The 27,673-nt window shown below is 42.4% G+C and overlaps 1 protein-coding gene across 10 annotated transcripts; it reads right to left on the bottom strand.

Moving 5' to 3' along the window:
• Positions 1-504: 504 nt before the first annotated feature.
• Positions 505-27,450, bottom strand: STRADA (STE20 related adaptor alpha). 10 transcript variants are annotated; one of them, XM_039235953.1, is made up of 14 exons: positions 27,349-27,447; positions 19,115-19,194; positions 17,397-17,454; positions 15,117-15,145; positions 9,095-9,197; positions 8,569-8,690; positions 6,747-6,855; positions 6,507-6,630; positions 4,822-4,993; positions 4,185-4,289; positions 2,060-2,301; positions 1,713-1,755; positions 1,239-1,429; positions 505-1,084 (listed from the first exon to the last, which is right to left on the bottom strand). In XM_039235953.1, the coding sequence occupies exons 2-13, from the start codon at positions 19,148-19,150 to the stop codon at positions 1,277-1,279; spliced, it is 1,296 nt and encodes a 431-aa protein (XP_039091884.1). In that variant the 5' UTR covers positions 19,151-19,194; positions 27,349-27,447; the 3' UTR covers positions 505-1,084; positions 1,239-1,276. The 10 variants fall into 10 exon arrangements, with proteins under 10 accessions (XP_039091884.1, XP_039091885.1, XP_039091881.1 ...); XM_039235954.1 differs by having other exon boundaries at positions 1,264-1,429; XM_039235950.1 differs by adding an exon at positions 24,638-24,724 and having other exon boundaries at positions 510-1,429; positions 27,349-27,450.
• Positions 27,451-27,673: the final 223 nt, after the last annotated feature.

Raw genomic sequence — 27,673 nt, 5'->3', positions numbered from 1 at the left:
CCGGGCAGCACCATGGAGACCAAGGTCAGAACCGCCCCCACCCCCACCCCTTGCCCAGCCTTGCCGGCTGCCAGCCAGGATGAGAGAGAAGGGTAGGTCTGGCTCTTAGGTTACCTGCTCTTTGGGTATTAGTTCCAGTGGTAAGGGGACACTGCAAAGTCATATTACAAAACAAAACCCTCCACCTGTTTTCCTGCCAAAGGTAAGCCTCTTCTGCCTGGACTCCTAGCAGCCTGGAAGTGGTCCCACATGCAGAACCACTGGTCTTCAGCAGCTAGACCTTTCCAGCCCCAAAGTGGTTTGATGGCCACAGGCTAAAATGAATAGTCAGGTGCTACATCTATTACGGGTTTTAAAAGAAACTGGCATGTTGTGCGGCTCTCTAATGAAAGCGGTCACAGGCGGGCTTCCCCATGCACCCATGGGACCACTCTTGGATGGCAGAATGTGGCGCTGAAGGACTCCTGTCTGAGCCTGTAAGGCCAGCACGCAGCAATGCCACTCTCCAGTGGGTTCTCTGCAACGTTTAATTTGTTCTGGCGATGAAACTAACGCGGCATAAGGACGTAAGTCCTCAGACTAGGCAAGACACTGTGGCCTTGGAGAAAGCCTCAAGGCGCTGGCAGGAGGCAGTAAGATGGTGCAAAAGGGATGAGTTACACAGATGACCTATGGGAGGGTTTCAGGTGTTGGGGCACAAGCGGTGAGACGGATGAGGATGGACTGCTCCAGCCCTGACCTGGTGCTTAACAAGAAAAAAATGCCCTTCCCTTCCTTCAATTATCAGGGAGAGGCCTGGGGGCTGCAGCTGGGGGCAGGTGGCTTATTGCTTGCCCCTCCATGGACCTACAGGATCTGAGAACAGAGGGAGAGAATACAATCGGCTGGAAGGACAGTGAGAGTGAGAAGAGGAAGTCACACAGTCCCCAGGTCGAGGAATCAAACCCTGGGCTTGGCCTTTAGCCTTCAAGGGCCAGGGCAGCATCTCTTTCTTCTGAAGAGGTTGCCTGAGCTCCCAGGATGGAATGTCAACTTTCTGGCCTTGGATCACCAGTTGCTGGGATTCCCTGGGGTCTCAGAAGTCCTGGAGCAGTAAAAAAAAAAAAAGAAGTTTCTCTCCAAGAATTTCTTTCCCAGTGAGTAAGCGGCCAACCCTCCTGGCAGAAACGTCCTTTCTACCCAACCTGCACCCGGGAGGGTGGGAGTGTGGTCAGCCCTCAGAAGGGCCCGAGGCTCACATGTCCCGGGACGGAGAACGTGCACCTTCTTCGGAGGCTCAGAACTCCCAGTCGTCCACCTCCAGCTCTTCCAGGTTTGTTACCAGGCCAAAGATCCCACTGTGATCCTGAGGCTGACTGCCCTCCAAACTGGTGATGGGGGTGACAGGGCGAAGTAACTCAGGCAAGGCCTCTGACGCGCGCCGCTTGATCTGAGGGAGGAGAGACAGTTGAGGGGGTGGATCCTGTTGCTCTGGGTCCCAGGATACCATCGGGCAAGAACCATGGCCCCATGACAGTTGGGCTGTTAGAGCCAAGAATCTCCATAAGAAGAAGGCACAGTGCCTTTAAGGGGCTTCAGAAGCCTGGGCAGTTCTCTGATTCAAACAGAGGAGGAGAGAACACCTAAGGACCCTGAAGCTGAGAGGGTTGAGGGTCATTAGAAGCAGAGGCAAGAAGAAAATCCCAGGGAGCCTCGGGAAAGTGCTACCATACCTGCTTGAAGAAAGAGTGGTTCAGGAGGGTGCTGGCACTTGGTCTGTGGAGAAAGGGGAAGAGAGCCCAGCATCACCCCTGCGCCCCAGACTTCCCAAATCCTGATGCTCACACCTTATCCCCAAGCGCCCTCCGCTTCTTCCCTCAGCTCTCGGGAGAAACACAGCCAGAGTTACGCAGGCCACTTCTTAGCAAACCATAGGGCTGATCCCTCTGGCCACAGAGGCTTGGGACTCCTCCAGGAACCCAGCCCTCCAGAGAACAGATGAATCCTCTGAAACCCTGCCTTCAACCTCCCAGGCTCCCTCCGCCCCCCTCAAAGCCCGCTCCCAGCCCAGAGGAGATACCTTACATCTGGGCTGCGCTGAAGGCACTGCTCCACAAAGTGGTGGAAGTGGGGGGAAAAGGTGCGGTGATAGGGGTGGGAGGGCGAGTCGCCATTGGAGGTCCTGGGGGTGCTGGTGGCCAGGCTTTCACTCAGGCCAGAGTTGGCCGCTGAGCGCGAGGTGCTCATGGTCAGCTCCTCGGCAGGGATGGTGCTGGTGTCCAGCAGGCAGGGCACTGTGCCATTCAGCTTCTCCAGCAGCATCTGGGAAGGACAGAGCCAGGACGCGGGCTGGAGGGGTCCCCTGGAAGTCTACCGAGTTTCTTCACAAATACACTTGTCCCAGTATACAAGTGTGGTTTAGGGGAGTAGAGAAAAGAAAAGCGGAGTAAGTCTAATTTTCCCAAAGGTATGCTGGCCACTGGCTCCACAGCCACACCCCAGCTCGGCCGAAGGGAAGAGAGGACAGGGCCTGCAAGAAAGGGTCCCAGTCTTCTCTCTGGTGTGTAACATGTCTTCACGTCCTTGTAACTGTAGCGCACTCACCCTAGGGTGAAGGTGGCTGTCAGGTCGTTGTCTTTGGAGCCCAGTCCCAGTCTCTTGTGCCCCGGTGGTTCGGGGGCAGGGGGACGGGTTACACAGTGCCCGCCAGGCACACCCTGGGTTGTCGCTGTGGCACGCTGCGTGGGAGCAGGGCGCCCAGGGACCGACTAAGCTTGGGCAGCTGTGCCACAAAGTCCTCCGACTCCACACATGCAAAACCAGCCCCAGCTTGGGGACTGCTTCCCTTAGGGTTGTCCTGAACTTCCAGGCCAGAAACCAGAAGTCTCTCTAGAGCTGTGCTGTCTAATGTGGTAGCCCCTAGCCACATGTAGCTATTTATATTTACATTAATTTAAATCTGGCTTAAAATTCAGTTCCTCAACCTCACTGGCCACATTGTAAGTGCTCAACAGCCCCAGGTGGCTAGTGGCCACTGTACTGGGCAGCACAGATAAGAGAACTTGGCTGTTACCTCAAAAGGTGCTATTGAATAGTGCAGCTTCTGTACGTCTCATTCACGTAGCCGTTTACCTTTCCTGAGCACTCTCTGTGACTGTCTTAGATTTTCCAGACTTCTTACCTAGGTTTCCATACCCTCCTAACGAGTCTGCTAGATCTAATCTACCTGCTATTGTGATCTTTTTGAAATATGTGTCCGATGTTATCGCTCCTGGGCTTAAAAGCCTTCAGCAGTTCTCCACGAGGTTTGGGACAGGAACCAAATGCCCTGGCACAGCACACAAAGCCCTTCACGACCCGCCCTGGCTTCCTCCTCCAGCCACATCACCCAGCAGCCCACCCTAAGCACCTGTACTTTAGCTCTTTGTAACCATCTATTCCCCAGATCCTCTCCCTTTTTGACTCCAGGTCTTGGCATGTGGTGTACTCTGCCTAAGTTTTCTTCTAGTTCCTATTCTTCACACGGTTAATTACTATTTGCCTTCAAGACTTAAATGTCACCTCCTCCCAGAAGCCTCCCTGGGTCTCCTGCTCTACAGAGCTCCCCTCTGGCCACTCTCTAGCTGCCCCTATTCCCACAGGACAGTCTGTAGGTTCAAGGGACAGCCTCACTCAGAGCCTCCACCCCTCCACCCCCTCCCAGTTCTAGATTATGCTCCAGGTTCTTAGGACTCAGGTAATTCTTGCCAAAATGACCCAAGTCAGATTCCTAGACTTGATAAAGCCTAGATAAGCCTCTTCCCTGGTCTGTCTCCCAAAGGTAGACTATGCCACTGGCTGTGTGTACCAAGGAGTGGCCAAAGGGCAGTCATTGTAAGGGGCATGAACAGATGTTGAACTTGTAGGCTGGAGGTTCCAAAGGTATTGGCCACAATATGGTAGCACAGAACCCGAGAAGTCTGAGAACTCTAAATTAGAAACTGGCCTTCCGGGTATATTTATCAAGGTAGGAGGACATAACATATTTTGTAAATTTGTGAAATACATCGAAGTAGACAACATGGTATGTGCACCTCCATTTGCACACCTGCTCCAGGCCCTGCGGCCCTGCAACAGTTGGTGGTGGGCTTGCTCCTGGGCTCCCCTCCCACAGCAGGGGAAGGCAGCAGGGGGCGGATAAGAAGGAAAACAGGATGAGGGCTCACCTGGGTGGCAGGCATATCCTTAAAGGGGACATGGCCATTGGCCAGCTCACAGGCTGTGATTCCCACACTGTAGATGTCAGACTTGGCATCATAACCCTGAAGATTCTAAGTCAGGAGAAAAAAGCCACAGATCACTCTGTGCTTGTTCTTAGGAGAGAAGGGCATGGGGCAACATCCGAGGAGGGGAAGACAGTGCCTGACTCAAACCCCAGCCCACTTTCCTTGCCTGTACTACCGAAGAGTAGCTGATACCGTAATGGAATGAATGTCTGATGTTGTGTAACAAGCAGGGAGAAATGTGGGTCCTCATACTCCTGCTTAATGGAGGGATGTGGAGAGCACCGAGTATTTCCAGAATGCTCACTCTTCCCATAAGGAAGGTCTCTGAAGGGAACTGAAATAGCATTAGGTCCAGTTGGGACCCCACAGAAGGGGAAAAACCACCATCTGCAAGGGGCACATAACGCCCACACTGAGAGGCCTCCCAGGTCCACCGGCCAACAGGGAACCCCTCCCTCTGGAACCCCTTACTCCACTCAGAATCAGAGCACCCCCATCTGGGGAAATTCCTGAAGGCTCCCTCGGGAAACTGCGAGTTGGTGAGGGACAGGGACTCTTTGGGACTCAGTCTACAAACCTGCTGGAGGACCTCTGGGCTGAGCCAAGGTAGAACCTTGACACTGTACTTGGGAAAGTCATGGACCACACGCTGCCGCTGCCCATGGCTGATCATGCTGAGATTGCTGCGTAAACCAGACAGGTAGACCTTCCCTTCTGAAGAAATCAGAATGTGGCTGGCTTTGACGCTCCTGGGGGGAGGGGGAGGGCAGGAAAGGGTGTCATGGGGCCACAGGAGCCCCTCAAGTCACACACCTCTGATCTTCACATACTGTGTAATATTATATATACCTAAACACATTTTGACATAATACATGCATACAAAAAGAAAATAGCATGACCTGATTTATATACCACCAGATTTTAAATCTTTATATTTTGCTAAAGCTCTTTTATGCTCACAGACCACTGCTTTTAATCTGTGAGTATTCTTGTAAAACAGATCATAGTTTGAAATGCATATATTTTCAATTTACCTAAAGGTACTGTGTTGTGCATCCCATCCTTCCTTCACTCCTCAGTGCTGTTTCTAAGATCCATCTGTGTCACGACCAACCTTTGCTTCTAATTGCCACCTGCACTCTGGGGCGGGATCGAATACTTCTATCACCCCTTCTTCCAGGAAGGAACACTGACGCTGCCTCTAACCACCATGGATATGAATTACGGCATCTACATGTATCCCCTGCGGGGCCTGTGTGAGGATTTCTTCGGGGCGTACCCCCAGAGCAGCACTGACGGCCCCAGTCCCGAGTGACCCTGACTGGCTGCGTTGGGCCACCTTCCACTGTGCGGACAGATGACCCCACTCACCACACTAGGCCTCAGCCAGCCTCCAAATTACACGGATCTCAGGGGTGTAGGCTGACATCCTCTTGTTTAATTTGCTTTTCTGATTCTCGTTAGATTTGAGTGTCTGGTCATATTGACAGTCCTTTGGGTTTCCTCCTTCATAAACTTAAAACCCTTTACTCATTTTTCTGTTGCTTTGCTTATCCTTTTCTTATTGATTCACAGGATTTTCTTGATACTAATCTCCCAGGTGTTCTAGACACAGCTAACATCTTGCCCGCTGTCACCCATTTCTTAATTTTGTCCATGGTGTCCTTTTTTGGAGAGAGGTCTTTAATATTGATATAATCAAATCCATCATTTTTTTTGTCTTATGTTTTATGCTTCTAAAATATCTAGACTTTCTTCTGTGCCTCAGGTCACAAAAATATTTCCTTCTGTTTAAGTCTGTAGTTTTATATCAGAAATTTAGGCCTTAATCCATCTGAAAAGTGCTCCTTTGTATGTGGAGTTAGGTAAGGGTCCAGTTTCATTATCTTCCCTACTGTGAGCTTCTCTCCGTGATACCATCTATTACGTAGCCTGCCCTTGCCCCAGCCTCTCAGCATAGGGCTGACTGTGGGGCACACACTCGAGTTTTGGTGGTCCAAGGAAGTGGGGTGCGGAGGGCCATGCCAGATGTTCTTCTCACACAGCACTCAGGACCAAGTTGCTCAGTAAAAAGAAAGTCGGCATCGACAGGCTAAATGCCCTATCTACCAAGTCAGAGGCAAGGACAAAATTCCAAGCCTTGACTTTAAACTCTGACTTCACTAACTTTGGTCAACTTTCCCCTCCCTTCCCCTGTTTACTTGAGGGCTCCCGGGCACAGATCCCTGCTCTTGTCAAGGGCGATTATGCCTAAGAATGCACCTGTGTACATATCCCATGTGGTGGATGTAGTCCAGGGCCTTGAGCACCCCCTGCAGGATGTAAGCAATCGCCAGTTCATTCATGCCATCCATGAAGTGTGTGCAGATGAGATCCTTTGCAGAACCTGAAGAAAAGGATTGTGGGGACACAGAGAAGGGTAACAGAGAAAGGAAACAGACATGAACCAGCTGACAAAAGCGCTCTCAGAGCACCTCTCTGCCAGAACCCCGTCCCACTCACCATATGCCATGAATGATGTGACAACCCACAGCTCATTGTCTGCGATAAAGGTGGCTCGATATGGCAGGATATTGGGATGGCTGAAGAGTTTAGAGACATGAAGCTCCCCCTGAAAGCAACGGTAAGTGGAAGTCAGAATCAAGGGGCGCTGAAGAAGGATGCTCAACATGAAGGTGGTGGCATGAATAACATGGGGTCCTAGTCTTTCCTGGAGCTCTTCTCAGAGTCCTGGGAGCAGCCCAAGCAGGTGGCCACCCACATGAGAGAAGTCAGGCTCTGCTATCTCTACAGGGAAGCCAGCACTGCTCTCCCAGCTTCTGCCTGAGTTTGGCTCCACTAGCCATTCTTAGAGAGCCTCAAGAAAAATTCCCACCAACAGGGAAACTGCTAACAACACAGCAGAGGGTCACAGCTCACCACATCGGGAATGATGAGAACCAACAGTTGACTAAAGACGTATGAATAAGCTTAGCTCAACTTCAAGGGCCAAGGCACAGAACTCCGCTTAGGAGAAGTGGAGAAGAGAAGAAAACAAAACAAAACAAAAAAAGAGGGGCACCTAGGTCAAGCATCTGACTTCAGCTCAGGTCATAACCTTACAGTTCATGGGTTCGAGCCCCGCATCAGGCTCTGTGCTGACAGCTCAGAGCCTGGAGCCTGTTTCTGATTCTATGTCTCTCTCTCAATCTCTCTCTCCCTCTCTCCCTCTCTCTCTGCTCTTCCCCCACTCCCACTGGCACTCTCTCTCTTTCTCTCTCTCTCGAAAATAAACATCAAAATAATTATTAAAAAAAAAAGAAAAAAGACGTTTTCCTATTATAAAGGAAACTTATAATCGATAGGACAAGGAAACAAAGTATTAGAGAGCAAATGCTAATGACTAGACAGCTGAAGGTATTTCTCCAGAAACCTGGGAGCAAGAAAGCAGCTACAGAAAGTGTCAAACCTATGGGATTTTAAAATAAGTTTGGACAAAAGAACTATGGAAACTCTGGGGTCCTGACCTCTGGGACATGAGCTAAAGGCCAAATAGGCAATACCTTCTTCCTGTCTGCTCCTCCAAAGAATTTAAAAAAGAATCCTGAAGTCCAACATGCTCTATAATATACTCAAGATCTTTCTTCCCAAATAACTAAGTTAGGACTGACTTTTGGTCCCATCCTCAGACCCACAGAACTACTCTGAACACATGAATGGGTATTAAGAGCACCATCAGAGGAGCATGAATTCAGGGAAACACTGTGGATGAAGAAGAAGGGTAGCTTGCAATCAACCTGCTGAAAATACACCGACCCAGGCCTTGAATCTAAGGAGCTCCAGGTGCAAGCCTGCATCAGGGTGGAACCCAGTACCCGGCCAGCTGCTCTTAGATCTGTGTTCTCCCCTGCTTAACAGGAGGTCATTTACTTGCTTCTCCCCAGGCAAACAGGACAATGAGAGCCAGAAGGTGGTTGTGGTGGCAAAGCAGGCTGCCCTGAATCTGGAACAAGACTGCCTGGGTTTGAATCTTCTCTCTACCACTTACTGGTATGTGTGACTGTGAGCAAGGTACTTGGCCTCTCCGATAGTAAATAAATAAGTAAATGAGCCACAAAGGCATCTTTGGAGAGGAAGAGGGGACTCTAAATTGACCTGAGCAGAATTACAGATCTTAGTGACAAATGTCCACGATTCTTCGTTAAGAGCTTCTGTTAACTTCCTGGTTTGGTCCACTTTTGTTTTCTGCCAGCTATTTTCAGAAGACAGATGTAAGAAGAGATGCCTTGTAACTATGACTGGAACTAAGAGCCCACCCTTGAAGTGTCCCAACACATTTTATTACCTGCAAGAACGTCACCATCTCATTGGAACAAGCTTCCAGGTTAATCCTTCGTACCGTCACATACTCTCCTGTTGGTTTGTACCTTGCTAGATTCACTGTCATCAGGTCCTCAAATCCTTTGCCTAAAAGAAAAGAGGAATTTCATGAACAAGGACAACAGCAACAGAGGAAGCCTTAAAGACACTTGATTTAAAAATTCAAGTCAAAACTTTCACTAACTGTTCCCCTTGTGGCTGACATGTCTCTATTTTTCTCCTATCAGTTCCTTCTCAGCCAACCACTTGAACTGACTATGGCCCAGGACATCAAAGGCCTGAAAGAAAAAACTGCAAAAGAACTTCTAGTAACATGATCTCTTTTCCCAGATTTGGAAGACAGAAGCAAAGGAGGGCCACAAAAGCCAGTTTTATCACCCTGGGTCCTGCTAACCAGCTGACAGCCTCTGGCACATGCTGATCTGGGGATGCAGAGGAGGCCAGGCCGTGCCCAGGAGCCTGAAGGTAAAATAGCAGTCCCTGGACTTTACCTATGACAGAGAGTAGCTCATAGCGCCCTCCCTCCGGCAGGAAGCTACTCATGATCTCCTGTTTAGACAGGGATGCTATCGACTCTGAGCTCGCCTCATTGGTCTAAAGAAAAAGAAAAATAGGTTAATAAGAGAAAATAGGGTGTGGGATGGGAGTAGGGAGGTGGTAATTTAGATTGATGAGGAGACTGGCATCTAAACATACAAATTCTGACTTAGGGTCAAAGAAATAGTTCCAGCACTATTCGATGAGAAATGTAGAACACCAGATATTCAGTGTAGTCATCAGCACTAACATCAGAGCCAGTAAGTGTGAGCACCATCTACGAATGGGGGTGAGAGACAGGGCCGGTTCCCAGCCAACTGTTGATTTGCTTGCCCTTTCCAGCAATGGGCTCATTTGCTAAAAACTATGAAATTCTTACTTGGGGAAAGGATGTCTGGAGAAAGGCATGTTTAGAAAAGAGGGATGGGAAAGCGGGGGGTTCTCTTGAATTTCCTGCTGCAGTGGAGTCCTATTTTAAGGTCCTGACTACAAGACTCCAAAGGTCACATGCTGAATCTTGCTATAGGGGAAATTTGGCCATAAGAAGTCTCCTCTTTAGCAAACCAAGAGCCTAGACCAAATATTCTCTGACATTTTCAACCAGAGCAAGAAAATAGTCAACACATAGGGCTACAGGCAAGTCACAGAGCTGTAAGGTGTCAGCCATCACCCCAGGCAGTGGAAGTGACCTGCCTCCTCATTCCTGCCTTCAGTGAAGCTGGACCCAAACCAGTTAGGATGTGGGCATCATACCTCTGGCCTTTGAGATCCTGAAGGAAAAGTGCCCAGCAAAATTGATCGCAGACCAACAACTCTCCCTTCAGCGCAAAAGGCTCAGTTTCCTTTTTCCAGACCTAAATTTATTTGTGTGATTTAGGGGCCATATTTTTCTTTCTTTTGGACCCTCTTTCCTACTGAAATGGAGAACCTTAGGCCAGCTCAAATTTCACATGCTATATTCCTAAACCTGACCTCTAGTTAGGAAAAGGTCTTTGTGAACACATGAAAGGCCCCCCACTCAGCACTAGCCAGAAGAGAGGGAGTCAAGAATGTTCTGCCATGGTGGTACCACCTTGCTGGGGATCCCTGACATTTCAAGTGTATCTGGTTTCAAAGAGTTGATGGAACTACCAATGGAGAAAGAAACCAGGTGAGGTTCTGCCTCTTGCACCACTTACTAGGACAATAAGAGGAATCTAGTCAAGCAAAAGTAAGCCCTATCAGCAAACTTAAATTCAATCAGCTTTTTTATATTTCCAAGATTCTTCCATATTGTTCTATATAGCCATGCTCTACACCCATGCTGTGTCACGGTCATCTTGTGAATATACCTGCTTACCCATTCCAGTGTTGATGGGCTTTTTGGGTTGTTTTTGGTTCTGCTATTATGATCTGTGCTATTAGAAACCCATTTGAATGTGTCTCCTGATGTGTATATGCAAGAGCTATTCTAAAGCTTATACCCAGAAACTGAATTGCTAGGTTACAGAATATATGAATCAACTTTATGAAATAATGCAAAATTGTTTTTCCAAAATGGTTAAAACAATCTACGTTGCCTCCAGCACTAGATGTATGTTCTCATTCATACATTTTCCCCCATCGCTTTGTATAACCAGACTTAATTTTTGCCAATCTCATTGTGAGTTTGATTTATATTTCTGTGATTGCTAATGAAATTGAGCATCTTTTCATGCATTTATTGGCCATGTGGGTTTTCTCTCAGGTAAAATTGGCTTTTTTTGTCTCTTGTCCATTTTTATATTGATTGTTTTAACGTAAGATTTCCCCAAAGTAGGCCCCCTGGAACACTGACCTTGGCAGTTAACACATATAGACCGTTTACACATCCAATTAAATGAGAAAATGAAGCATTCTCTCTTATGGAGAATCACAAGGCGTGCTCACATATAGAGGCTTCAAGAAGTTTTGTAGTAAGGAAACTTGTTTAACTTTGTTTAACCCAGCATTTCCCAAATCTACTTGTCCAGAGAACCTTTTGTACTTCATACTGTTAAATTTGGGAAAGATAATTTGAGAAAGGCTATTCTATTTTATTATTACTATTTTTAAAATCCTTGTCAGATAATCTGAACATCTGATTCACCTCAGTGTTCACATCTGTTGACTGTATTTTCTAATTAAGCTCCAATTATCCTGGTTCTTGGTATGAAGGATTTTTTTAAAAAAATTTATTTACTTTTGAGAGAGAGAGAGAGAGTGGAAGCAGGGAGGGGCAGCAAGAGGGATACACAGAATCCGAAACAAGCTCCAGGCTCTGAGCTGTCAGCACAGAGCCTGACATGGGGCTTCAACCCACGAACCATGAGATCATGACCTGAGCTTAAGTTGGACACTTTAACCGACTGAGCCACCTAGGTGCTCCTGGGAAAGGCTATTTTAAATAAAACATATGGTATTATTCAAAGATGAAGGGCTCAGGGGCCAGAGAGAGGCAGAACTTGAACTCAGGTCTATCACTTGCTCTGTGACCCTGGGTAAGTCACTCTAAATTCTTGGGATCTCTGTTATCTCATTAACAGAATAATTCCCAGTTTATCGTGTTGCTGCGACAATTAAATGAGATAAAGTATGTAAAGATCTTAGTGCTACGTGGTGTCTCATAGGTATTCAGTAAATGTGAATTCTATTCTTTTCCTCCCTCTTTTGCTGCCTACTGTTTGGTCACTCTCCTGTTCAACAAATAAGATGGAACAGAGAAAATGGAGAAAGCAGAGAATCCTGAACAGAGCCTGGTCAATAGTTAAGGTTGGCCTGATTTTGGCTTTTACAGTTATCTGTTTTCAAATGCTCTGAAAATACATTCTAGGATCATTTACAGTTATTGTGGCTTCTTGACACTGTGGTCTTCTTTTTTTTAATGTTTTATTTACTTCTGAGAGAGAGAGAGGCAGCGTGAGCAGGGGAGGGTCAGAGAGAGAGGGAGATATAGAATACGAAGCAGGCTCCAGGCTCTGAGCTAGCAGTCAGCACAGAGCCTGACGCAGGGCTCGAACCCCACGAACCGTGAGATAATGACCTGAGCCGAAGTCGGATGCTTAACTGACTGAGCCACCCAGGTGCCCCGACACTGTGGTCTTCAGAATAATCCCAAGATACTGGTTACTGTATCCTGAGTGCCTCAGCCAGGTGAGAGATACACAACCATGGTACAAAACGTAGTAATTTGAGTAAAAAGTCCAAACCAGGAGCTCTGAAATGGTAACCCACCATTTGTTTAGAATTTACTAGCTGCAAGCTAAATTAGTCTTGAGACCCACCTTAACTTTACACCTCTCACCTCCTGTGCGTAATCTAGTTCTGCAGATCCTGTTTTCTCAAGTATCAATCTACTCCTCAATAAAATCAGTGTCATCAGTTAACACAAAACCCAGGGGGTGGCTTTCAGACCCAAAGTCCCTACTCGGATCTGTGAGTATCCACATGATTCAGCCCCTGCCTACTTCTAATGACTTCATCCCTTACCACATCCCCTTGATTTGCTACACTTGACCCATAGGAACAGGTACACTTCAGTCTCACACCAGCAGTCCCTTGGTTTGGTACATTCTTGCCCTACTCCTTCTCGCCCTTGCTATTTTCTCATAGCTACTTCTTCCTTATCATTGAGCTTTCAACTTAAATGTCATCTATGCATTGAGGACTCTGAGCAGAAAGTAAAGTAGGCTCTCAGTCACTTTATTATGTCATCTTGTTTTACTTTCCTCACAGTAGTTATGATTGTGTTCATTGATCTGTTGCTTGTCTCCTCTATTAGAATGTAAGCTCCATGAGGGTCCAGATCCTGTCTGTCTTGCCAATTTGGTATTCCCAATGCCTACAGTGATGCTGGCACATAAGATCATTTTAAGCAAGTTTGAACTGAGAAGGTTTCTTGTCCGTGACCTTGTTGACATTGCCATGAGCTCAAGAGGACAGTAAGGTACATGTACCAGCCAGTTCCACTGGAGACAGAATTCAACATAATGACCTATATTGGAAAAACCAGCCCTCAATGCAACACATTACTGGATCGCCTGCTCCTAGGGGCACTTTACAGATCAGAATCTGGGACCTGGATGTGAGAAAGTACTACACTTTTTAATAGGCAGAATCTAGAACCACTATATATTTGAAGGTCTTCCCTCCTCTGATCTCCAGGCAAACTCTGTAATGTTTCTCTAATTTGAAAAAGGGGCTATGAAGGACAGTTGGAGTTGTGAGTTAAAGTGCTTATTAAATGCATTTTAAATAACTCTCTTGGGAGAAACTACTGATACTTTTTTATTACCTACAACCCTCCTCCTTGCTAGGAGTGCATATAAGACATGTTGTCTAGTAGGCTACACACTAAAGACACATACTTGTTGAGCCTAGGTACGAAATGATGCGTTAAACTACTGATATGATTAGTATTACTCTAAAGTATTAGTTTTAGGAAGTAAAATTCCTTAGGTAATGGGGAATATGTGTTCTTAGCAATCTGGAATTGCAGGAGATGAACTTGTCTCTTGGTTACTGTCCCTATCTCACTGGGAACACTCCCAAAATGGGCGGTTTCTACATTGCGGATGTTCTAGAAGTCTGAACTCAGAGAGAAACCGATCTTTATTTAGGAAAACAAAGACAATGTTTGGAAAGAAGAGGTCTGGTGTGCTATCGCCACGAGACAGGCAGGTTAGTTCAATAGACTGTTTCAGAGTTAGAAAAGGCCAAAATTCAGATGAAAAGGATGAAATGTTTAGTCCAGTCTCTTTAAACACAGCAAGGCATAGCTTTATTAGTGTGATGTATAATCTCAAATTGTCCAGAGAAACTAATTCTAGTAAAGTTTCTTCTTAGTCTTCCCCCATCAAGAAAAGCATTGTTGTTCATTTGGAAGCATTTGAAAAATACACAAGCTATAGATATCCAGAAAACACCATAAAATAACTTTGTTTAAAGAATTTAAAACAAAATACAAGAGAGCACACAAAGACCATATTTGTGAAATGCTACAACCAACCCCCCACAGGTTTCACACAGGATAAGTCGTGGCATAACACTGGCAGCTGTGAAAATATAAAACTTAAGATAAAATGGGCATTCTCTTCTGGAAAAAATATTTAACTGATCGTATAGGGAATGTTTTTAGTCTCCTGACTGGAAACTATTTGGATGTGATAGAGAGGTACTCCTGACTACAGCGCAGCTAAAGCTTCACTCAAAGAGAAATTCCTAGTCAGCGTCACTACCCTTCTGCTGTTGGGGCTGTCTGCCAAAGGTGCAGATGTCTGTCATCTGAAAAGAAGAAGTTTATTTAGAAAAGGGTTCTTATCCTCTCTCTTTAGAAGACACTGATTCACATTATCAAAAATAGCTTAGTACACTGTGCACATCTGTGCATATGTGGTGTTATTTACTTTGGTAAAATAAATAAAAGAGTAGGAAGCAGCGCAAGAGTCTTCCAATTTTTGCCAATTAAAAAAAACCCACTTTCTGTTTTGTACTTTTTAATATGGGGTTTTGATTTTAAGGCAGGAGATGTGATGTACTGCCTATAGTCTAGGGAGAGTTCTGAATTATTATCTCTGTGGACTGAAATCGATCAGCAACAGACCAAGGATGAAAAATGTAGTACCGCTAGCCACTAAAAGACAACTACATCTTAGATTGTTGAAACTATCCTTTTTTTTTTTTTTTTTTTTGGATGGGGCGCTGGGCAGTTGGATTGGTAGGGCTGGGAAGGGGAGGAGATCTTAATCCCCAAGAGAGAGGTAAAAAGTGCCTGAGACTTTTTCAGCTTTTAAAGTACAGGTTGAAATCTTTCCAGGGTGAAACCTGAATTTCCACAAGTAAAAGAATTACACTACAAATAAAACTCAATGAGATAAGCAAAAACATTAAATTATAAGCCAACAAAAAACCCCCACAGATTTCCACAAGAAGTCATCCCCATGCAACAGCCATAGAGCTCAAGCCTAGAAAGTCACTTACTTTTCTCCGAGTGTCACCCGGAGGCTGCTCTGGAGTAGAGAAATTGATTGTTGGCATTTTGTATTTAGCAGAAGACACATCCACATTCAGAAAAGCAATTATTACACTTAGGACTACATTTATTAATAGAAACCACTTAAGAGTCATTTTAGTAAAAAGTGTCTGCAGTGCTATATATAAACACATACATGTAGCACACATACACACACACAAAGAGAGACACAGTAAAAACACAAGACAGAGAAGGGGTTTTCAACATGAATCTGTGGCTCCTGAAAACATGGCAAGACTACTATACTATGGGTATTCTTCCGAATATAACTCAACTGCTATAATCCCAGTCTTACATTTACTTTCCATCAGCACACAATGTTACTTTCAGCACACAATGTCACACAAGACTCTGACTGGTTTCAGAGTCTTAGACTGTGAACAAAAAATTCATTATAAAGTTATAGAGATGGGTGGCTATTTCCCAGAGAGTACAGAGGCTAGAAAACAAGCTTTAAAAAAAAGGCAAAAAAGGTTTTAGCATCAACTTGCACCTGTGAGACCATAACCCAATTAGATTCACCAGTCACATACATTCTATTCTGACTACAAATAAAACAAGGGCTTTCTGGGCCTCTGCTACTCTTTGAAGAAAATAAAGCAAATGGCAACTGAAATAACTTTATGCTCTTAAATCAGACAAATTCTGTATCTGTGCTTTTTATTTTCTTCACGTATAAAAGTGAGAAAAATTATCAAAGTAGATTTTTAACTGGAAAGTATTGGAATGATTGCACATCTCCAAATATCTTAAATTAGAAATCAGAGCATCCAACTGTATTGTTAAAGGAGATTGGCTGCATAGTAAATTAGCCTCGATTTTTTCCAAATAACAAATTTTTTTTGGTTTTCTGGTATATACGTGGCAGATACAGTTGTTTAAGACAGTTTGTTAAAGGTAAGAAGCCAAGTGAATAGATTAAAAGAAATCAAGCCCGATCTAGCAGAGCAGAAAGCAAATTCCAAGTTGTATGATAATATATATATACTTCATCAAGCTGTAAGCAATATATAGCATAATCTCTTCACTCTCCTCAGATCAGAGATGAGGCAACTGTCAAAAGACCACCAGAGATCCCACATTCAAGACACTGAAACCAAAATCCCTTCATTTAGTTCACATATCCTGGAATATTTTTAACTAATTAATTGTAAACTGGACTTGCAACTCAATTTTCATCAGTGCCAATGTTTACTTTTAAATACGGTATCCCTGTTAATGATGAGAAGAAAATGAGAACAGGACCAGAATGTCCTAGTTTTGTTCAATTAGCTTTTTTTTTCCTTTACTGTGCAGCTAATTTTTATTCTTCAGAACAAAAAGACAACTCATCTTTTTCTAAACTTTTTCTAAACTCTCATTTGTCTAAAACATAACGCTTTGATAGAGGTCGCAAATAATACTCCTCTGGAAGTTCTTTGAATGGCATTAGGGAAAATAAATGAACAGGTACCATCCAGTAACTACAAAGTTTGTGTTTTCAATGACTTGAGCCTACCTCAGGGTATTCTGTTTGGATCAGTCAACCAATACGCTCAATCTGATTACCTGTTTCTTTAACTACAGGAGCTGAAGAGCGTGTCTTTGGTATTCAGACACAAAGAATGGGGCTCTACTCTTATCTATACAGAAAAGAATTTTCTTTGCCTTAATTTAAGATTGCAGTTCTCAAAGAGGCTCAATTGGAAAATAGCCAAAGGCAAATGCCTGGTCCTGTTAAACCTCAAAGTTGCAAGGCTACTTCCGAAATCAACATGTGGATTTTACAACAGGAAGTTAATATTTTTGTCCTGACAGATTTTTTTCCTTAGTTCTCTTAAGTCTCATAATTTCTACCACAAAAAGATGAGTCAACTAGACTGATTAGTAAAACCAGAATTTTTATATCATTGCTACCATTGTCCTGACTATAGTTTTATTTTTAAGATTTTCAAGGTTAGAAGCTTTTAAGCACTTAATTTTTTTCCTTTAAGAATATGTATTTCAACTGAACAAATACTTAGAAGAAATATATATGTCTTTAAGTAAATACTGACTTTCTAACAATGAAGACAGGCCAAGGTCAACTGCCAGATTAGTCCTCAATCTTTGGGAAACCATGGATTCAAAATGGGGCCAAACAAATGTAACACTTGCCCTTAGAATTGCTAATTTCTATAAACTGATTTAGTCAACAAGAGTAGTGACATTTTTCCTGAAGTGATGGCTAAATGCCATACTGTACTTACCTCCAAATAGTTCCAAATCTCTTAAGCCCTCAACAATGAACTTTTCCGAGACCCACCGCTAAAGAGGAAAACCCCAAAGAGAATTAGTATTTCTTCCAAGCTACAAGAAATTAGCTATCAACCATTAGAGAAACAAATAAACTACAAAACCAGAATCATGCAATACAGTTAAGAGGCATTTCTATAGAAAAGTTGTAAAAAAAATCTTGGATTTAAATCGACTGAAAACAATAGGTTAATTCCTTTCTCTATTCTTCTTTGCCTAATTTGATAAATAGTCCTTAAATCTCACAGACAGATGAGAAACACGTAGGACTGGCCCTAAAAATGAAGAATGCTTTGTCCTTCCTATATATACAACCACCTTCTAGTTCCAGTTTACTCATTCGATGGCTATTACAGATGCTTTGGATCATGAATGCCAATGTAAAAAATACTACTGAAATTCATTAACAGAGAAAACAGAGATGAAGCAGTTTTTCACAAGCCTCTATTAGTTTGTAAAAGAATACAGTAAGCTGCATGTTCTTTCATCCACTAGGATTTCTGAAACATCATCACCACATTTACATTTTCTATCAAGTTTACAAGGACCAAACTAGGATCACCAATCTGTGGTTCACTTTACTATCCTATTTCCAATGAGTACTGGATTTCCTTAATACTGATCAGTGGTCTGGTTTCACATGAACCAGGCTAGGTTGAAATAGAAAAGAGGCTCACATGTAAAAGTAATGGACTCGAGATTGTATTTCACTTAAGGACTGGTTAAAGTTTGGCTTGGGGGTATTCTTTCCACCTGGCAGAGTTCAGGCGAAGGAGAGATTCTACTTTTTCCTCTTAATTAACACTGAAGTTTACTCTTTCCAGTACAAATTATTCTTATATACACAAACAAAAGAAAAAAGATTAACACTCAGAAATAAGTTTCATAATATAGTTCATGAATTGGAACTTCAACATCATTCTCTGTCCTTCTCTATATCAATTTTTTTCTAAATTAAAAAAAAAAGGAACCCCCCCAAAGTAAAAACTTGGTATAAAAAACTCATATGTACTATATCACAAAATATAATGTATACTTTAATATTTAGAGAAAGTGGTATATTCACGTGTCACAGCATTTATACCTTGTTACAAAATTTCAAAATAACGACTGCATTTAGAAATTAAATACTTGATAATAAATAAAATACAATACTCTTTTATGAAATCACGGAAGCTATTATAAAGAAGCTAACTCCAGTGTTTGTTGGGGTCATTTTAGCTGGTGAGGTTTTCATGTTCAAAGAGTCTCCAATTAAAACTTATGATTATACTTAGAAAACATGTTTCAATAATTACAATTTGATACTGATTTTTAAAACACACAAACTCATTGAAAATACAGAGGAAATGGGCAGCTTATTAGTGATTGCACAGCTCCAGTGAAAAGGGCCACAGATTCATTTAATTTTGTCTGACCGATATTCATAAAATAAGCCACCTGTTTCTTTATCAGACAAGCTGGTGGGTGTATCTGGTGTGTCTCTGGTCAGCCTCTGTGCCTGCAAGCTCTTTCCCCAGGAGTGGAGGCCACAATATCTGCTTTAGTTCCTATATCCCTCACTTCTGTAGGATTCTGAGCATCATATAAAAACACCATCTACAATATCTGCCAAAACACATTGCTTTACAGAAAATAAAAATAGTAAAGACAGAAGAATAGAAACACTCACCCTAATTCGCTCTGGTTTACTTACAAGAAAAGACATGAGTTCCTAATGTGTAGACCTACTTCAATTTCAAAAACTTAAACCTAAAAGGAAAATATAAACAGGTTGGATTAGTCAAGTCTCCTTTTATAGAAATGCTTTTTGATTAACAAAAACTTACTATGAGTCTACCATTCAAAGCGCTGTACTAGACCTACACATTTCTAGATTGCAACGATTTGTTTAGAGAAAGTTTTGGTGACAGTAAAACTTGATGTACTGGCCAAACACATTCTGAAATACTGCAATCTCTGTAAGAAAAGACAGGTTTGTTATTATATGATTTCTTCTTTAATTTTTAAATTTCTCTTGACCCAATTCTCCACTAATTCTTTCCTAGAAGCAATTACCTTCAGTTCTTTTGGCTGTTTCTGTTTATCCTGCTTTTATTATCATTCTTAAATAATGTTTTATGGCCATGATTTATCGACTTGAGACAGTTATCTATTAACTTCACTACTGTGGCAGATGATGACCAAGCTCTCTTATATCACCTTCCTGCCTTCATTCTCCCAATATAATTCTAGCATCATATTGATTAAATCAGTCCATATTTACATTGCTATGACTGTGGAAACATGGTTCAGAACTGAGGCAAACAGAGATGACCATGTCTTTCTTGTATGCCATTTGTTTTCCTAGAGTTAATAATGGTTTTATATATTTTTTTCACTTGCTTGGTTTCCCATATAGCTATGGTTAACTTTTTCTGAGTACTTCAACATCTCTGCTGTATGTTTTATCAATATATTTTATCATACATTCAAACTCATCCATTCCAGTTTTTCCCTGGAGACTGTCTTTCCAAGGTCCTCCATTCCCCTGCTGCTGTGGGGTTTAAACTCACAACCCCAAGATCAAGAGTCGAATGCTCTCCCGACGGAGCCTGCCAAGCACCCCTGCACTTAGCCTTTTTAGTGTGGAAATCTGGATCTTCCAATTCTGAGAAATATTTTTGTATTATTTCTTTGATAATTTTGTCTCCTTCACTTTCTCTGTTTTCATGTTACAGAATTCCTAATCGTTAAAGACATACTTCTAGAATTACCTAGAATTAATTTATGCTTGTTTCACTTCCATTTTACAACTCTACTTTCCAAGAGAATTCTTCAGCTTTATTTTCTAACCCTTCTACTAATTTTTAAATTTTGGCTACACATTTCCAAGAGTTTTTGCCATTTCTTGAATGTATCTTTTTCCATATCATCTTGATTTTAAGTTTGCTTAATTTATAGTTAAAAATTATATATAGAATGGCTAAAAGCATAATACATCATGATCATATGGGGTTTATCTCAGAAATGAAAGACTGTTTTAACATTAACAAATGAATCAATGTATACAAACTGTCCTTATCCAAAGTTGTTTGCAAATAAAAAACAACCAATTTAAAGGAATTTTTTAAAAATGAATCAATGAAGGGCACTTGGCTGGTTCAGTTGATAGAGCATGCGACTCTTGATTTCGTTGGCGGGGGGGGTGAGTTCAAGCTCCATGTTGGGCATAGAGCTTACTTAAAAAAATCAATGTAATTTTACTTGATTAAACAAAGCAAAAAAAATACAATCATCTCAATAAATGGAGAAAAAGCATCTGAAAAAATTCAACATCAATTCATGATTTAAAAGAAACTCTCAACTACAAATAGTCAAATAGGAACAAGATAGAAATAGAATTTACCAAGTCAACTTGGTAAAAAATAGTACAAAAAATGTATTGCTAACATCATACTTTTTAAAAAAGAATTAATGAGTTCCCTCTAAGAACAGAAGCAAAACAAGAATATCTGTTCTCATCATTTCTGTTTATTATTGTACTGGTGGTCTTGGCAAAAAGGAAAAAAGAAACAAAAGGCATACAAATTGGAAAAGAAGGTATAAAACCTTTTATTCATAGACAAGATGATTGTATACACAGAAAATTATAAATATTTTACCAAAAAACCCATTAGACCTAAAAACACGAATTTAGAAAGAAGGTCAGTTACAAAACACAATTATACTTCTATGTATTAGCAATGAATTATTAGAAAATGAATTTTAAAAAAGGAAACTTTATAGTACCAACAAAAACAAAATAATTAGGAATATTTGTTTAAATTATGAATAAGATCTATGTTTAAAATTATAAAACTTTGCTAAGAGGTATTAAAGATAAGCTAAATAAAAGATATGCTATGTTCATAGATTGGAAGGCTCAATATTGTGAAGATGTCAATTCCCTCTATAGATTCAGTGCAATCCCAATCAAAATCCCAGCAGACTTTTAAAAAGAAATTGATAAGCTGATTCAAAAATTTATATGGAAATACAAGGGATCTAAACTAACCAAAATAATTTTGAAAAAGAACAAAGTTAGAAGACTTATGTTACCTGATCAGATTTACTTTAATGCTATAGTAATCAAGACAGTGTACTTTGGTCTAAGAATAGATAAATGAATCAATGAAGCAGAGTAGAGAATCCAGAAATAGATCCATGAATGTATGGTCAATTAATTTTCCAGAGAGAGGACAAAGTAATTCCACAGAGAAAAATAATCTAATAGAACTTTCTTTTTTTTTTTTTTTAATGTTATTTATTTATTTATTTTTAGGAGAGAGAGAGACAGCGCGAGCAGGGGAGGGTCAGAGAGAGAGGGAGACAGACTCTGAAGCAGGCTCCAGGCTCTGAGCTGGCAGTCAGCACAGAGCCCGACGCGGGGCTCGAACCCACGAACCGCGAGATCATGACCTAAGCGAAAGTCGGACGCTTAACCGACTAAGCCACCCAGGCGCCCCTCTAATAGAACTTTCTATCTATTTAGGAAAAAATGAACTTTGATCCTTAACTTACACCATACACAAAAATTAACTTGACATGGATCATAGAAGTAGAGAAAAAGTTAAAACTAAATAAAACAGAAAAGAAAATCTTCATGATGTTGGGATAAGTAAAAATTTAAAAAAAAGATATCAAGAGCATGAAAGGAAAAAGAAAAATGACAAATTTATGAAAATTAAAAACCTCTGCCTTTGAAAGATACCACTAAGAAAATGAACAAGTTCACAGAAAACAGTGTATGTGTGTGTGGCTGGGTGGGTAGGTGTGTGTGTCTACAAAACATTTTATATACAGAATATGTAGAGAACTTCTACAACTCAATAAAACAACTCAATTTAAAAAATAGGCAAAAGATTTGTACAGAAGATATAGGAATGGTCACTAAGCATGTGAAATGATGCTCAACATCGCTTGTCATCAGGAAAATGCATATAAAGCCACACTGAGACACTACTATATACCTACCAATATGGCTAAAAATAAAGACTGACAATACCAAGTACTGACAAGGATAGTTACCAACAGGAACTCTCATACATTAATGGAGATGTATGGGGATAGGGATACAATGTAGTATAGCCACTTGGGAAAATAATTTAGTAGCTTCCTCTACCAAAAATTCCACTTCTAGGTAGTCTATTCAAAAGAAATGAAAACATATGTTCACATAGACATGTACATGAATGTTCATAACAGCATTATTCTCAATGGCCCCAAATTGGAAACAATGCAAATATCTATCAACTGGTAAATGAATAAACAAAATATATATAGCAGCGGAATACTACTCAGCAGCAAAAAGGTACAAACTACTGATACATAAAATAATATCACATTAAGTGAAAGTCAAATATAAGTCTACATATTGTTTCCATATACATGAAGTTTTAGAAAAAGTAAAAATATTATGTCAGAAAGCAGGTCATTGGTTGCCAAGGGTAAGATGAGGGATCAACTTCAAAGAGACCCATGAGAACTTTCTGGATGATGAAAATGTTCTATATTTTGATTACATGGCAGTTACCTAAGTATATCTGTCAAAACTCAACAATACCATTAACTTAATGCAGGTGTATTTTATTGTAGGTAAATTACATCTCAACAAAAATGATTTTTAAAATCAAATGACTAGGGGCACCTGGGTGGCTCAGTCAGTTAAGTGTCTGCCTTTGGCTCAGGTCGTGATCTGATGGTTTGTGGGTTCAAGCCCTGCGCTGGGCTATGTGCTGACCACAGAGCCTGGTGCCTGCTTTGGATTCTGTGTCTCCCTCTCTCTCTCTGCCCCTACCCCACTCACGCTCGGTCTCTCTTTTTCAAAAATAAATATTTAAAAAAATTTTAATTATAAAGTCAAATGACTAAAATAATCAGAAATGCTTTTGAATAATCTAGAAAAAAAAAACCTACCACATTCCTCCTTTTTTTTGAGGTGGGTTGGGGTTTTGAGGGATTGTGGTAGTGTATTGTGTAGCAATGGGAATGGCACTTAATCAGATACACAGAGTTCTAGGAATCCTTAGAAATGCTTCAGAGAAATCAAAGAAATAGTTTTCAATCCAGGGGAGAGGAGGCCTTTCAAAGTCATCTATAGTTTTTTTGTTTGCTTTTATTTTTTTTATTTTTTTAAATCAAATTGTATTTATCCTTACCCCTATCCTAACCTTCCTATAGAAGGTCATCACCATGTTGAGAATCATTTATCCTGGCATGAAATAGTAAACATATTGACTGAATTTAAAAAAGATTATTGGAATGCATATTATTTAATAACATTAAACATAAAGCATCATGCAAAAGAAATTTAAGAGGAAACAAGGTCCACATCCATATGTAGTCTACAACAGAAAGAAAACAGAATATTAATGTAGATGAAAAGGTGATTTTTATCTGAAGGAACTGTCTATGCTCTGGAAAAATATTAGAAATAAAGTCAATCCCAAAACACTGTATAAAGAACTGGTCCTAGAGCACCACACCAACAGCTTCATTAATTATCTGAACCACTGGTTCTCAAACTGGGATGTGTTTCAAATTAACTTGGTGGTTATAAAAACCTATGGATGCTCAAAGTCCCACCTTCTAAAACTTTAAACCAGGGATGCCTGGGTGGCTCAGTCGGTTAAGCGTCCAACTTCAGCTCAGGTCATGATCTCACGGTTCATGTGTTCAAGCCCCGCATCGGGCTCTGTGCTGACAGCTAGCTCAGAACCTGGAGCCTGTTTCAGATTCTGTGTCTCCCTCACTCTCTCACCCTCCCCTGCTCATTTTCTCTCTCTTAGAAATAAATAAAACAATAAAAAAATTTTTTTAATTAAAAAAAATTTTAATTCAGCAAGTTTGGGGAATGCGCAAGTAGAAATGGGCAATTCCTTATGGTGTTCAGCAAAGGGAAAAGACAGTTACTATAAGCTGGGATGGACATGGATAGTTTTATGGAAGGGGTGAGGCTTGAATGTCAAATACGACTTAAAGAAAACAGCAATTCCAAGCATGAAATAGTATTAGTCTAGTGCATACTTTGTTCTGTCCACACTGGTATCTCCCAGTCTCTAGAATACTGCCTATCACATGGTAGGCACTCAGTAATATTGAATGACCAACCAAATATACTGACAAGTGTGTTAGCACTTTGCATATTCTCTCCTCTTAATGTGAGGCCACTTACAGGAGCACAACTCCACGTCTATGACAATGAAGAGGCCTTATGTGCTTGCTAGAGTATGGATTTTCTTCACCAGGCAGCAGGAAGCCACTGTAGGTTTTGAAAAGAAAAGTGACAAACACAAAACAGCGGTCTAAAATAGTGTCTCTCAAACTTTATTGTGCATTCAAATGATTTGAGGATATTGCTAAAATTGCAGATTTTGATTTAGAGGTCTGGAGTGGGGCCTGGTAGTTCTAAAAATCTTCCAGATGATGGTAATGCTGCTGATGTGTGGACTATCGTACTGACTAATGTTTGAGAAGCCTTGTTGGAAGGAACATTCTAAGGAATGTTCTGCAAAGGGATGGGAGGAAGGGGAGGTGAAAAAAACCCTGAGAAAGGAATGCCAGTTAGAACACAATTACAGTGGACCATATTTGGAGTGATAAGAGCCTGTAGCAGCGGGAATAGTAAGAAACAGATGGATAGAGGAGAAGGAAAATAAAGAAATTATATTTAATTAGAAAGGACACCATAAGTCATCTAGCCCATCCTCCACTCTTCAAAGGAACAGTTTTTACAAACTGTAAGGTTATTTAGCCTCTGCTTGAAAACTTCCCCCGCTAGAGACTCACTATTTTATCAGGGAACCCATTCTACTTGTGGACAACTCAGATGACTCCTGATTTTTTTGTGCCCAAAGAACTGGGAAAGGGTAGTGTGTCGGTGACAAAACAGGAAACTCAGAGGTGGAAGTGGTTTTAGTGGAAAGATGAGTTCGAGTTTTTCAATCATAACAAGGTTGAGAAAGTAGTTATACATCCCAAATGGGAAGATGTAGTAGTCAGTTAGAAAAGTAAGACTGATACTTAAGAGAGACATTAGAGATGGCTATGTGGACTTGGGAGTTAGCAGCTAAAGCTCTACAAGTGACAAATTCACCGAAGGAGAAAATGGGGAGAGAAAAGCAGAAGGCTGGGAAGCAAGCCTTGGGATAGGTTCATACTTAGGACATGGTGCTTGAAGACAGGTAGGAAATGGAGCCCAAAGGAAAATATATAAAGATTCTGCTTCCCCTCCTGGACCAGTTTTGCTCCCCCAACCTGGTTAACTTTGACCTGTCACCCCTTAGTATTCATCGCAGGTTACAGAAGCTCTCCCTGACCGCCACTACCCCCCCCCCCACTATGTTAGGTGTTCAGCCTGTATTCAACTTCACACAATGTTAACTGCCAATGTGTCTTGTTCACTATTGCATTACTCTCCCCAACACGTAATATGGGCACTCCCGTATCTGTTAAATTATTAATAGTAAAAATAATAAAAGCAGCAAGCATTTATGGTGAACTTACTATGTGCAAGGATCTGTGCTAAATGCTTCAGAGAGATCAGCTCACAATAAGTACTATCATCCTCGTTTCACAGATCAGGAACTTAAAGCTCAAAGAGGTTAAATGCCCAAAATTCCACAGGCAAGTGGTAGAGGACTTGTTAGATCTGTTCCAGAACCTGTGCTCTAGAAACCAGAGTGATAACACAGAAGCCTAGGGAGAAGTGTCAAGACTGAGTGTGCAAAGATACAAAGATGACTGAGAAGACATGGCCTGATCTGACAATGCTGCTGACCAGATGCCAAACAGTATAGAAAGAATTCATTTACCTTGATTTATTTATTTTCCCCCTTTCTCTATTTTTGTCACTGTTTTTCTGAAATTCTTCTATGTCTGGGGTTACAACTATAAACACTGCATTTGAGTCACAATATTCTAAGAAACCTGAGCAAAGGGTTGGGGGAACAGACTTAACCATTTCAGCACTGTAACTAACGGCTGAATAGGATCCTGGCCTAAGGCAGTAACTGGGTGAGACTTGGTTTCTTTAATTCTCAAGGACCAGAAAGTCTTGGGTGTCTTTAGACAGTTTCAATCAGTCAGTGAAGAACTGTCTTAATGCCTCAAATTGGAACATATTGGAAGAAGGTCCTACTTCAACAGGTACTATACAGTAAGAAAAGGACCAATTCGAATCCCCTCTTTGGGGGAATCGAGTTAGAATATGCTAGTATATCTTAAAAGAAAGCTGGGCAGATAAAGTCTCCATTTTCTGGAAACTTGAACAATTTTATTTAACCACTCCCCTTCCCTCGCGCTCAATTCCCTACCCCCCACCCCCGCCCATCTCCACCCCAAATCTACTGTGGGCGCTGAAACATTCTTGGAAAACAATAAGACAATTAGCAGCTCTTTGTTTTTGCTGATTCAGGGAGTCGCCTAAATCTCTCTCCTTAAGGGGGTTTGCCGGTCCAGCCTGGGATAAATGGGAATTGGGGTTGTGGGATTCGGGGGGGGGGTTGAGGGAGGGAGGAAGAGGTCAACACAGGATCGGCTACCTCTTTGAGCAGGACAAACTGACACCTGGGCCCCAGGTTCCCCACCTGTTAGTCGGGGGCGGGGGGGCGGAGGGTAATATGCAGGCGCTCTCTTCCCTCTCCCGGCAATTCCGCTCCGGTGTCTCCCGGGCAGGCCCAAGCCTATTCTGCTCTCAGACTGCAGCCCCCCATTGCGCGAACCGAGGAAGACTGGGTGAAAAGGGGCCCGTGGAGGGTGAGTGGGGGGGGGGGGGTGCCGCGATGGCCGATCTGGCGAAGGCCCGCCCCTGAGGAGATGGAATCGGCGTCAGGGCGAGAAGGGACTGGTCCTGGAGCGCACCAGGCGGCCCCGCCAGCCCGGTACCTGGTCCTGAAGTTAGCAAGCAGTCCCGACCCCGTCTCAGCTCCGCCTCCTGAGTTTAGGGCTGCGCCGCCAGGCCGGTTGGTGGGGGGAGGTACGCAACGTGCCATGCGCAGTAGCGGGACCCGGCGAGGGTGGTGGAGCCCGCGCCCGCTCAGCCCGCGCGAGCCCTGAAGCTCCGCCCCCCCCCCGGTCCAGGCGGGTAAGGGAGCTCCGCCGCACCCCAGCGGCCCGGAGCGGGTGGGGCAGCTCCCCAGCCGTTCGTGCGTCGTCTCGGGGGCGCCCCGCCCTAGCGGAGGGCCTTCGGTGGTGCCCGCGCGGAACGCGC

Source organism: Hyaena hyaena, unplaced genomic scaffold (assembly GCF_003009895.1).
Source record: "Hyaena hyaena isolate Hyena2069 unplaced genomic scaffold, ASM300989v1 scaffold_104, whole genome shotgun sequence".
Lineage (NCBI taxonomy): Eukaryota > Metazoa > Chordata > Mammalia > Carnivora > Hyaenidae > Hyaena > Hyaena hyaena.
The sequence above is the reverse complement of the archived record's forward strand: the minus strand, read 5'-3'. Positions and strand labels throughout refer to the sequence as shown.